Consider the following 12,930-nt stretch of genomic DNA (forward strand, 5'->3'; position numbering starts at 1 on the left):
GGGCTACACCCTATACAGGTCACCAGCCTATCACAGGGCTAACATGCCATTTACAACCATTCACGACCAAACTCACACCTACGCAATTTAGAGTGACCAATCAACCTGGTATGCATCTTTTTGGACTGTGATAGGAAAACTGGAGTACTGGGAGGTAACCCATGCATACACAAAGAGAACATGCAAACTCCAACAAAGAGGTAACTGCCTGTATGGGTATTGGAACCAGGAACCCTCTTGCTGTGAGGCAACAACACTGCACCACCATGCAGCCCCTTAAAACATCCATACAAAACCAAAATAAGGGACAGGTTAGCTACACACACATGGCCACATCCAATACTATTTGTGACAATGGCCCATTAAAATATGTGTTTAAGTTTATTCACCATCTGATTTCATCAGGAACAAACCTGTATCCATGTGTTATACCATGCACACTTCCCTAAATGCAACATTAATAGTCTGATGGGTTTGATAGGCAGGGTACTATCCTAGATAATATCATCCTACATTTGTCTATTGCCTCTTGCCAAATCAAAACTTCCAGGATTACAGGATATACAGGATTGCATCTATTCTTAGATCTACTATAGCTTTCCGCTGCATTTAAGTTGTAGTAATGCATTATTTTGTTAAAAAACAATACCAACAGCTGCTTCTTCATGTAAACTGAAATTGTTGCCTTTATAAGCCAACACACAAAGAATACATCATACTGCATTAACACATGTAGCTGTGTTGCTCTTAATCTATGCAGCTAATGCAAACAATCCTTACTACTGTATGTCAAGCACTTGATACAGCTTTGATTTTTTTCCTCCGAAAACATCGAAGTAATTAACGCTAATGACTTTGCTATTTATATTGTGCCATTTGTCAAGCATTGAAAATGTCTTCTGTGTTGCATGCAGCTTCATGACTTAAAGCCAGTGAAAGGAAAATAATCAATCAATTGGCATGTAAAGAGTCACATGCTTGAGTTACAGTAAACATTTACAGATGCTGAACTGTTAGTGTGATGTGTAAATACTCATGAAGGCTACTGTTTTCAAGGTACAGAAAACAAGCATGTGAGCGTCATTTTAAAAACAAAGGGAAACAAATATTCTGGAGGAATTTGGAGTGTTTGTGTGTATTTGAATTCTTGGGGAGTATCTGTCCTGCATATATGCACTACATGCCCAACGCTGGGGTGATTTGGACAGATAGACCGCTGTCCAGCTCTCTTTCTCTCTCCGAGAGCCCTGGGAAAACTCGGCCAACAGGCTGGCAATGTGTCTGACAGTTCCTCATCTTTGCTTTGCTTCTGAGTCTATGCAGCATGCCGGCCAAATAGTCAGCGGCCACATGGTGCGGATCGCTGGAATCTGCCAGAATGCACAAAAGTGGAACTGGAGATGCCAGACACATAGGAGATATTTATGATTGGGTCTTTACATTGTGCGAGGGTAGCAAAATCTTGCAAAGCACATGAGATTTACAGTAAATGCTTTTAGAAACAATGTAATGGGGATCTTCTGCAGGTGGGATGTTCTTTAAAACTGAAAATGAGGCCTTTTAACAACTGTTAATTTGCCTTTTTGTCCAAGTAGTAGGAGTAGTTATTATCCCAACTGAGTGACCACTTGCTTTTTCATGTTCAAACACTACAGCTTTACCTCTGCTCAAGGCAGCTTGTCACAGTCAATTATAAGTAGCATAATAATGGTATTTATAAAGAGAGTGTCAACAGTTGCCTCTTGATGGCCATCTGACATGACAAAAGCACTCCAGCAGAGATGATGGCACTGCTCAACAGCCAGCTCGGACCACTGCTGGTGTTCCATGAATGATCCACCCTATTACGATTTCAAATTACCACATGTAGCCAGTTCCAGCTCTCAAAAGAACCAGCCCTGTGTTATCTGCGAAGATATAATCTCTCTCTCTCTCTCTCTCTCTCTCTCTCTCTCTCCTCTCTCTCTCTCTCTCTCTCTCTCTCTCTCCCTCTCCCTCTCACCCTCTCTCTCTCACTCTCTCCCTCTCTCCCTCTCCCTCTCTCCCACCCCCCACCCCCACACTTTTTCTGTTAAACAGGGGTTCAATGAAATTGTCTGATGGCATTCATTTTCAAAAAAGCAAAATAAACTGTTGAAATTGAGGGGTTGGAAAGGGGAGAGGGTAAAAACAAGAAGAGGACAAAGGAGTCCTGAACTTTTGTGTTTCATAGTCTTGAAACTGATGAGCAGCATGGGCACAGAAAGTAAACACCTAATGGAAAGAAGAAACAAGTTAAAAAAGAGACATTCAGCAGTGATGGGCATAAGAAGATACTATGTTATGTCGTTCTCTAATATGAAAATACTGCCAGGCTTAACACAAGAGCAGTGAAACCAAAAGGCTGTAATAATTGCATCACTCAGTTTTAATTCAAAAATATATACAGCCACTGCTTACAACATTGAAGGGTGTATCTCGTACCTATTTCATGTTATGAAATAAAAGAAACATGCAAGACAATTGAAAAAAGTGATTATCAATAGCATTAAGGAGAGTGTAACACGACATGCTATGAGCCATTTTGACAGAAAAGTAACTCTAGGAAATTTAAGTATGAAATAATCTGAGGATGTGAATCACCGAGGGCCAACAAACATCATCCATGGGGAGGAGGGGGACCTATTTTGCCCAATCTTCTGAATGGGGTTGCAGATAATTTTACATGGATTTAGCTCTAAATAAAAGTAAAAGGACTAACAGAAAATCAATCTGTTTAACCTTTGGATTGTTGCTGTTCATATAACAGAAAACGTTTAAAAGGCAGAAAGACAAACTTTGGACCCCTGTTTAAAGAAGTGGCAACAACATAGCGATCAAGACCAGAGTAGACTGAAGCACAGTGCATAGTAGGGGTTGAAAGATTATTGGCCATGACTGATTATTTGGGCTGATATTTGGCGTTTGGCTGATTATCTGTAACATGGTTTTAGTTAACCAATTGCCTATAAAATTAATCAATTATTTAATTAAATTTTTTGCTACTTTGACTCCACTGCCGGGGTTTCTTTTCCTGAGTCTGTTTTCATCCACCTCTCTGTCTAATGTAACATCCTTTTATTCAGGGATTCCAAGAGTGTCGGTCAGGACCCCCTGGGCAGTCACAAGACACTAATGGGGGGCGACACAAGATGTCTTTCAGAAGATTTTTTTTTTAAGTAATCTAAAACCATTACACAATATTGTAAAAATATCGACAAAAGATAGTAGTTACATTTGAAATAAAACCTTGCAAATAAAACAATTAATTAGTTTTCTGCCTTTCTTTGTTGCCTGATGACTCTTAAGGTTAGCATTAGTTAACAGTTAATTAACAAAAGCATCAGTAGTAGCTGGTTGATTCATAACAGCACAGGAAACAGCCACATGTGCATGTAGGTAGGCTAGTTTCATAGTATGCAAGTATTAGAAAGTAAGTATGAAGCAATATTTAATCATTTTGAGGGACAGTGGAGGTTGCAAGTCTTTGGCACCTATATTTTGGGGGTTGCAGGCTGAAGAGTTTGGGAACCCCTAAACAAACATTCCCTAAAGGCATTCAAACAAAGTCTTGTTTTGGAATTTAAAATATTCTTAATTCTAAGTTTTGACAGAAAGTTTTTCATTTTTATATTTTCATATGTGTATGCACTACTAATAAATAAAACATATCAATATATGTTGACCCCTTTTGATACAAAACATCTTCATTGGATCCACAAATTGTTACCATTTTTAATACAACTACTCAGTCACATTTCATGTATGCAGTATGTCATTCCAAAGGTAAAAACTCTAAACCCATAAAGAGAACGGAGCTCCCTCTGTCTTTTTGTCAGTCATAGCTGCTCACAATGATCCAGCTATGCCATTGGCAACCTTTGGGTTTTTCTCCACGAGAGGAAAACAAAAACAAAAAGACGTGATCTGGGCTGTGATCTTCAGAAACACAGCTGCCATGCTGAAGGGGACCAAACTTTTGATTGATACCAACCATATTGCCTTAGTTAGGCCTTTGTGTATTGAGGGGAAGATGGGGAAACAACATGCCACAGTATTTGAGTGATATCAAAGTTTGACAACAAAGCTTCTGACATGATTTCAAAGAGGCGTTTTTTTAAGCCAGGAATTCACTTTCTGTCGGTAATGAGACTTTAGATGCTGCTTGTCTGTCTCAAAGTGCAATAACCTCCACAGCTTGTATTTTAGTTCTAGTCTAGTGAGTCTTGTTTAAATTTCTTTTCAAGCCTATACAAATTGGAAAACTTTCCAAGACTGAGCAGAAAGATTATGCAAATATTTTGCACAGACAAAACTGTTGAAGGTCTAAAAAAACAGTTGGGCTGTGAGGCAGTTGGAGATAAATGAGGAACCACAACAGAATTCTGACTAAGACAAGAGAATGTCATGTGTGATTTATGGAGTGTGACTTTAGCTCTTTTCCATGACAGAGCACAGAGTTAATCACGATGCTTTGTTAACACACCCAACATAAAGCGGTGACTTGTGCTGAAATGGAGTTACACAACAGGTTGAAAAGCTGTCAAAGAGCATAATGAAATAATTTACAGAATGTTGTTCTTTGATAGCTGGCTATTTGTTGATTATGTTTTTGATTGGACTATCAATCATCTCATACACAAAAGCTGTAGAAATGTATATTATGTGATAAAACAAATAGAGAGCAATCTGAGCATTTCTTTTGTTTTGTTTCTTATTCCCAAATATTAAATCAATTTCAGATTCCAGAGATTGTTATTTGATGAGACCACAGTTTGACAATCGTTTGATTACTATGGAGCCCCTGAAGACCCGTGGAGTGATATTTCTAATCTTGTGTGCACAACATTATCATATGCACACTATCTTATGCGCATGGCATAATTGTCCTTTATGTTATCGTATTATAATTTTTTTTGGACCCATTGAGATGTAAAATTTCTTTTACAAGAGAGACCTGGCCGAGGTATCAGCAAAACAGAATCACAAACACATAAAGAATGACACAAACAACAGAACACAGGGAAATCACAACCACCTAGCAGCTCTAAAAAAAAAGAAAGAAAGACATCCACATGCCTCAGTCTTCACACTCTTTATAATACTCTTGATTTTCTTCTGCCCATCGTACTTTTCACTACATTTCTTTGAATGTTCTCTTTACTTACTACTTTTGCTCTGAAGTCAGCCGAGGATTTTTTTTTTCTAAAACTGGATCCTAAAGACAATGAACTGTTTGTGTAGTTGGCATTTCGTATCCCCGTGGTTGAATGAACAGTGAAGGCAGAGCAAATGTCACCCATGGCCATAACTTGAGCCCATGTTTGAGGCTTTTTAGATGAAGAATGATTCTCATCGTTTTAAATGTCTGCTCTGTTTACCTTAAACAAACTATATCATGGCAAAAGCGTGTTCGAGATATGGTGCTAAACATTTGTTTCATATCAGGTGAACATTTAATCAAAGTTGTCTGTGCTTGTAGTAACTTAGTTGCTGTTATTATTCTATGGAAAGTGTAACATGTGAGTTAAAAAACAAAGTAAATAATGTTTTCTAAATAAACTTAACGTAGCAGAATGTACGTTTATATTTTCTTGACTGCACTCATGCATTCTGAAAATACAAGGTTGTGAGTTTTTTTAAAGGTTTTTATTTTTATTTTTTTGGCCTTTTTGCCTTTTGAGTAGAGAGTGGGGGAAGACATGCAGGAAATGGTCAACTGGCTGGGAATCGAACCGGCGACCCCTGCGACGAGGACTGTAGCCTCTGTATGTGGGGCGCTTAGATCACTAGGCCACCAGCGCCCCGTTGTGAGTTTTTTTTTTAACAAAGTAGTTTGAATACTTAGTGTTTTTAAAAGCCAGTACTTTCACTTGTATTATATACAGGAGTATATATACTTTGACTGAAGTGATGAAGTTGTGTACTTTGTCCACAACTGGATACACAGTGTAGTAACAATGTGAGCTTTAGTTATTTTCTAGTGCACACAAGATAAAAATGTGTTCTCTTGTCCAGGACTTCAGGAGCTCCGTGGATTAAAGTTTCTTTGATTGAAACTAATTTATCAGCACTTCATGGCTGCAACTTAATACAATTTCATTTTTATTCCATCTGCCAATTTTTTTTGCCAATCCTTTGTTCTTTATAATGTCAAAAAAAAATTAGCAATAATGTTTTTACAACATCTCATCCATTTTCAAAAGCCGATCTGATGCCTTTAAAAGCATTTTTTTCCAACTACAACAAAGATACATCCCTACTGTTCTCAATCACACAAAAGAGCGGCAAATCCACTCTTCTCTCTGACTGAATGAAAAAAGCTACAAGCATTTGACAGCTTGAATGAAAAAATCACAGAAATTATTTATCCATTATCAAAACAGAGTAATCAATTAATCACTCTAACCAGGATTAATGAGGACTCACCGATCTGTTTTCGATACTGATCGACTGGTGCATTGGTCGCACTGGCATCCTTCTTCCCCATTTTCCTTCCTCAGCCTGACAAGAAATGAAAGGGAAAACATCATCTAAGTGAGAAAATTTCACATTGTTACACCTGATCATTTTGTTTAATTAAATTCAGATATAGCTCCACTCTTTTAGACTGTAGACTGAGATAAATTGTGGAATCTGCAAGAAGGAGCCAGGTTAACACACAATCACATATAGAAAAAGGAGTAGTCAGTTTTGATCAAGCAGATGGTTTATCTTTCACATACATCTGCCAGACATAATTTAATTAATTCTCACCACCTTCCATGTGTGTTACGCTTGCAGAACGTGCACTTCCTCTCCATCTCATTTAGTCTAACACTGTTTCCCTTCACACCAGGGGCTCTCTTTGATTACCCTGACAGCTCACAGCGAATATATAAAGAGAAAGCGCATGGAATAATACAAATAGAATATCCTTAGGCGTAACATGTAATTATGCAACTGTGTGACTGACGGTGCTTGTAGAACAGAAATATGATAGTCGACACGGCTGCGCATTATTTCTAAGTATAAGCATGTACACCAGAAATAACCTTGCCTGTATAATACTTCACTTTACAAAGTGCTTAAACTCAATGTGTGTGTTTCTAGCATCCAACATGCTTGTTTTCAGCAAAGAGTCTGCTCGAAATTCCAGACAGGTGCTCTCACAACACACTGCGTCAATCAATATTGTAGCCTTTTGTTTAAATTGTGGAAAAAGCAGGTATGAGTCAAGGGGAAGGCCTGCACACATTTTAAAAGAAACCCATGATATGCTTTGACAAATAAAATCTTTTTGAAGCTCACTCAAGTCCTTCTAATCAAATGGTAATTGATTATCATACATTTTTTTTAAAGCATGTTAACATGCGACAGGAAGAGAAATGTGAAAGTAAATGTGTGCATGAGGGAAAGCAGAGAGGCAGAAACTAACAGAAAAAAGTATCCGAGTGCATCTGAGAAGAACAGGATTGGTGAGGAGTCTAGAGGTGCAGCCGGGGAATAAGGCAAAGAGACAGAATTAGCATGTTCAAGAAGCATGGCTGGCTGCTCGTGCAGACTGATACCTTCTCTTGGGAGACCTGAGTCTTACCTTTCAGTGAGAAACACTGTTTTCAGCTACTTTTCAAACATTCTTAGCAAAAGCACAGAAGGAGGATATAGGCACAGCTATTGTTCTCCAGTTGTTGGAAACCAGAGTCAGCAAGTTAAAGGAAGTGAGAGGGGGTTAAAAGAGGAAGAGGGGAAAATGTCCAAATGTAAATTTTATTGTAGGACACAGGAGGCTATCAGATTTGTTGGTTATTTTGCAATATGCAATAACAACAAAATATTATAATTAAACAGCTAGGGGAAACATAATTGATGAGTTTGTCACAATCTTTGGCCACTCCATTCTGAAATTTCTCAATTAATGTTACACATGTGCATAGACGACCTTATACCCATTCACATGTATATGGATATGTTTTATAAACATAGAAAAAATATAAAAATCTCTAGTGTACAATGATTATTTTTTTTATACAGAAATATATTTTTAAAATTGTATGAATAAAAAAATAAAGTATACATTTGGACATAGCCTAAGTTGAGTACTGTGTAGCAATATGCAACTTTAAAACGTTGCTGTTAAGAGCATGTTGGTCCTAAGAAGTATAGCTATCTAACTGTCAGTAGTGTGGTTTTCTGTTCTTTACCATTAAGATCACGGTTTAGGAAATCAGCTGTGCATGCACTGGGACTCCTTTTCTCTCCGCAGTCCCAAACGTACATGAGAAGGTATCCTACATTAACCTTGAAGCCAGCTGACATCTTATTTAACTCATCAAAACGTTAAAACAATGGAGAGATGCAGTTAGCAGCACACAGCCTTCATTCATTACAGTCACGATGATACTTACACTGTCCCTGTTTGTCGAGAGATAATGTCGCTTAGTGGAGGTGCTTTTGCATTTCGGTGTGTCTGGCTGCTGCACGTGAACCCAGAAGACGAATACACACACAGATTTACTGTACTTTGCTCCAAATGTCTCCAGAATGCCAACACATCAATGTTTTCATTCCAAGTTCCTGGTTTTTACGTCAACATCGATGAAAGACAGTGTTGTATCCAATTGCACAAGGGTACCTCTCGTATAGACCAATAGCACGAGCAGGAGGCGGGACTTTAGGGAACAAACATTGGAGGAGCGTCTGACGAGTAGTCAGGTACACGCCCACTCATGTCAGAGACAAACACATCCTGAATCAAACTGCTATGGGATATGTAGAAAATATAACTATGTCTATATTCGGTCTTAACAATTACTTTGAGTATACACTGTCGTTACTTGCATGTTTTTTTATATTCTATATTTACATGTTTGAAATAAAGACATCAAATCAAATACAGTAAAAAAAAAAAAAAAAAAAAAGGTGCTGGAATTTATTTTATTTTTTTAACTGATTAAGCCTTGGCTACTTTATAATATTTCAATACTTTATTAAAATACAGAACATTTCTTTTCAATTATGAGTTATTTTAACGTCTCTTAATTCCAAAGGGAGTTAGTGCATTTCTTGAATTATATCACCAGACTTTTGTGAGAGATCTAAGTTTACCAGTTGTACATTTTCATATTTCCCTCAAAGCTACCAATTGAATTGGCGTGATTATTTCACCACTCTTCGTATGTGCATACATGAAGACATTTACTTTTAAAATAATAAGTAAATGAACAAATACATAAATAAATTACTTTTACCAGTAATATTGTTCTAAATAAAATTTCACTGCAACTTTACCTTTGCTTTTACTGTTGCAATAGATAATTTCACTGTTGCAGTGATGCATGCAATATTCCCCACATGCCTACATCTTCCTACACTAAAAATAATGCATATGTTTTTTACTAAGGCAGATGCATATTCTGTTAATTAAAAGATATATTAGTTTGACATGTTAACCTTAGTTCTTTCTTGCCTTGTCGAATCACAACAAATGGCACTTATCCCTGTTGAAAACAGTAACATTATGCTGTGACAATTAAAGGAATCAACAGCAGACCTCATCAAAGACGAGGCAATCTCGCTCTGCAATGTTCCTTTCATCTGTCTTCTTTTTTTTTTTTACATTTTTTCTTTTGTTTACTGTGTAGAGTTTTATTTCCCCCCTAATTGCACCCAGCACCACTGCTGCCTGGGGCATTGAGCAGATTATGGGTAGCCTTGCCACCGCTTGTAACTTATTGAAGTCTACAATGATTTTCTGCTCTCCCATGGGCATGTCATTTGCATGCAGCACAGCAGTAACTAATAGATCTAATCTGGGTATAATGTGCCTGCATTATGCTTCACTTTATATGAAGCTGCCATTGATAGTGAGTACTTTAACACAGCTCTGTATTGCAGGAACAAGTAGCCCAAATTACATTTGTGCACAATGAAATTTTATCTCTTGACATAATGCTCAGGAAACAGAAAAATGTGCTGTATACTCACATTAAAGTCTTTTATAAAGATGACACAGAAATTACATTCAGGTGCATATAAGTCCTGCACCTTCAATTTCACATTCTACAATTTTATACTATTAAAAGCAATTTATTTCACATATTACAGTCAAAAAGCTGCTGCCATAGTATAGTTTAAACCGTTAAAATATAGCCTCGAGGAGAAACTTGAAAAGGTTATCTTGGCCATCAAAAACCAGAATGCATGTTAATGCAGGGCTCAAACATTCTCTTGTTATACTAAGTGTGTGTGATTAATTTCTCCTGTTGAGTGAAACAAACCAACATGCTGAGCCTGTCACATTAATAGATATGGAAAGCATTAGCATCAACTGCTAGGATGAATGAAACTAGGCAGATGGGTTTTCTTGTTGAACAGTTATAGGACTGAACACATTGTAATGTATGGATAATGTTTTGGAGATGACTAATAGCTAGTGGAGGCTTTATATATACATTTGATTTGAGTTTCCCTTGACATAAACAGAGTAACTGTACAAATAGCTGCTGTTTTAGGTGACCAGTCTATAGAGACAGTATCAAATACACTTCAGCGTACACAGTCTCTCAAACATGATCACTTTATCTTTGAGATTCTTTTGTGTGTGTGCGTATTGTCTTGATGTGTTTCTCTTGTCTTTTCTGTCTCTCCCACTCTGTCTCTGTCTTTGAATTTCACACTCCCGCTCTTCCTCTCTCTTTCTCTCAGGCAGTTAGTCGGCCTTTAATTGCCAGACATTAAAAAGAAAGCTAGAGAAGAAGAATCCCCTGGGGCCATTGGCGAGCTAAATGGCATCTCTGCTGCCATCGCCCCCTCCTACATGCGGCAATGAAGACGTGTCAACATAATCTTGGGCAATTTGCAGTCATCATCAGGGGGACTGATTAATTTTCTGTCTGAGTGTGAGTTGTAAACAGCAGGACTGCCTTTCTGCATTTCCATGTCATATTTTGTACATTTGAAACTGAGGTAGTGAACAATGATCAGCAAATATGCCAGATGTGGACATTACAATTCACCTTTTCAAGGTGCTGTTAATAGGTAATAGACCGATTTTGAATTTGGCTGAAAGCCCCTAAGCACTGATTAGATGTTGGACTTTGCATTTGAAATGGATAAAATCAAACTGGAGTTCACTTCTATAGTGTCAAGGGGTAACATAAAAACATCAATATGACAAATTTCAACAGCTCAGTCATTCATTTGTGTAGCCCTGGAGTTTTAAAATCTCAGCAAGTGTTTTCTACCAAAGCGGCAACCTCTGGACGCGAGAAATGCAGCCGATGCAGAAGTGCTAAAAACTGCATCTTCCAAGTGTTTGCTTGAGGCTGGCTCCAGAAGTACCGGAAACCACATACACACACATTTTAAAAAGACGATCTTTACAGCAAAAATACACATTTTTACAGCCTGGTACAAAAACGAGTGTAGCCTGGATAATTTCTCTATCGGCACACACTGTACTGGGTTTCAATCTTTTCATTACTCAACAGTTTAGAAGATATTAAGGTTATGAGTTTTCCATAATAAGAGGCATAGTTTACTTGACTGACAGATGGGAACACTGTACCTGTTGGTGAGGAGGCTCAAAGCTCGCCTCTTTACTTCACACAAGCTCGACAGAAGTTAGGTTGAGTTCAGAATTTCTAATATGGCACCTGCCAACAATAGACTTCAAAGCAGCACTTCAGAAACCGATAGGTGACGTTATGGATACTACGTCCATATATAATACATTTTATGGTTCTACCACACTTTATAACATATTTACATAATAGGAATAGTCATATTATGAGAATTATATCATACATTTTTGAAAATGTCATAATTTTGATACAGACTCTGATTGAATGTTAGATGACCATAACTTAAACCACAGCTTTCTAACTTTATCATCCTTTCACTGTTCAAATCCCAGAATTAAAATTTCACAATTCAGTCTTGCCAATCTCGAGGTCTTAGCAGTGCCAATTTTCTAGTTTTAATTTTTACAGATTACACGATTAGATAACCATAAACAGACTTCCTTAAATTGAAATAGCACTGCATACATGTTATTTCAGTTAATGTTCTACAACTCACTGTTCTACACACTCACTCAGAAATATAGAGAAACATTCACTTACAGACAGGACTTGAGTGTTCTCTTTCTATTTCCATCCTAAGTCATGTTATTGGTTCAGAGGAGAAGACACAATTCTTCCTCCTGTTTAATATTCTTATCTCAGTTTTCCTGCTATGCCTGCAGTGTGCGGTGAATTCTGTCCCTCGCTCTATCTCCGAGTCCCAGAGTTCCCTCTCATTGACAGGGAAACTGTATCAGCACAGATACAGGGTGAAATGAATTTTGTGGGTTTATGAAACGCAAGGCCTCATATATGAAAAAAAAAGTCCAACAGACTTGGAGAGATAAGTTATCATACAATGGATTTAGCCCTGTTTTGCTCCAGTCATTATCCTGTATCGAAGCATAGCGACTCTGATGGCAGGGAGTTATCCTCCAGTGTGTGGAGAGTTTGGATGTGTCAGGGCTATCGAAGACTTTCTTTTGTCATGTACAGCAGATGGCAAAGACTTGAAAAAGAATAGTATGCACTGATGTTCCACAAAGCTAATGCAGACAGAAAAGGTTTGGGCTACTTTAGGCTAGCTAGCCTGAGTTTGTCTTTTTTGTGTGTGTTTGTGAATAATTTATGATAAAAAAGATACTTATAATTTTCCAACAATTGTATATTGTTCAAGAAAGTATAAGGTAAATATTTAAACCTATTTACATTTTAGACATTGAAACTTAAACAAACATTACTTGAGATAAAATCTGAAAAACATTCCTGAGGACAACATTTTCAACCAAATGCTTTGTCAGATAGCTTTCGACACCAGAACTGGACACTGAGAATCGACTCTCCAGGGTTTTATTGTTTCAATTATCAA

The 12,930-nt window shown here is 37.5% G+C and overlaps 1 protein-coding gene across 2 annotated transcripts in view; it reads right to left on the reverse strand.

The window, feature by feature from the left end:
- Positions 1-8,604, reverse strand: part of triqk (triple QxxK/R motif containing) — a 49,248-nt gene extending 40,644 nt beyond the window's left edge. The window contains exons 1-2 of one of the 2 annotated variants that reach the window (XM_034705309.1): positions 8,406-8,594; positions 6,448-6,522 (exon numbers count right to left, since the gene is read on the reverse strand). In XM_034705309.1, the coding sequence (XP_034561200.1) occupies positions 6,448-6,508 (61 nt within the window). In that variant the 5' untranslated portion in view covers positions 6,509-6,522; positions 8,406-8,594. Of the gene's footprint in view, positions 1-6,447; positions 6,523-8,405 lie in introns of both variants that reach the window. The other variant, XM_034705307.1, reaches the window with a different exon arrangement.
- Positions 8,605-12,930: the final 4,326 nt, after the last annotated feature.

Source organism: Notolabrus celidotus, chromosome 16 (assembly GCF_009762535.1).
Source record: "Notolabrus celidotus isolate fNotCel1 chromosome 16, fNotCel1.pri, whole genome shotgun sequence".
Lineage (NCBI taxonomy): Eukaryota > Metazoa > Chordata > Actinopteri > Labriformes > Labridae > Notolabrus > Notolabrus celidotus.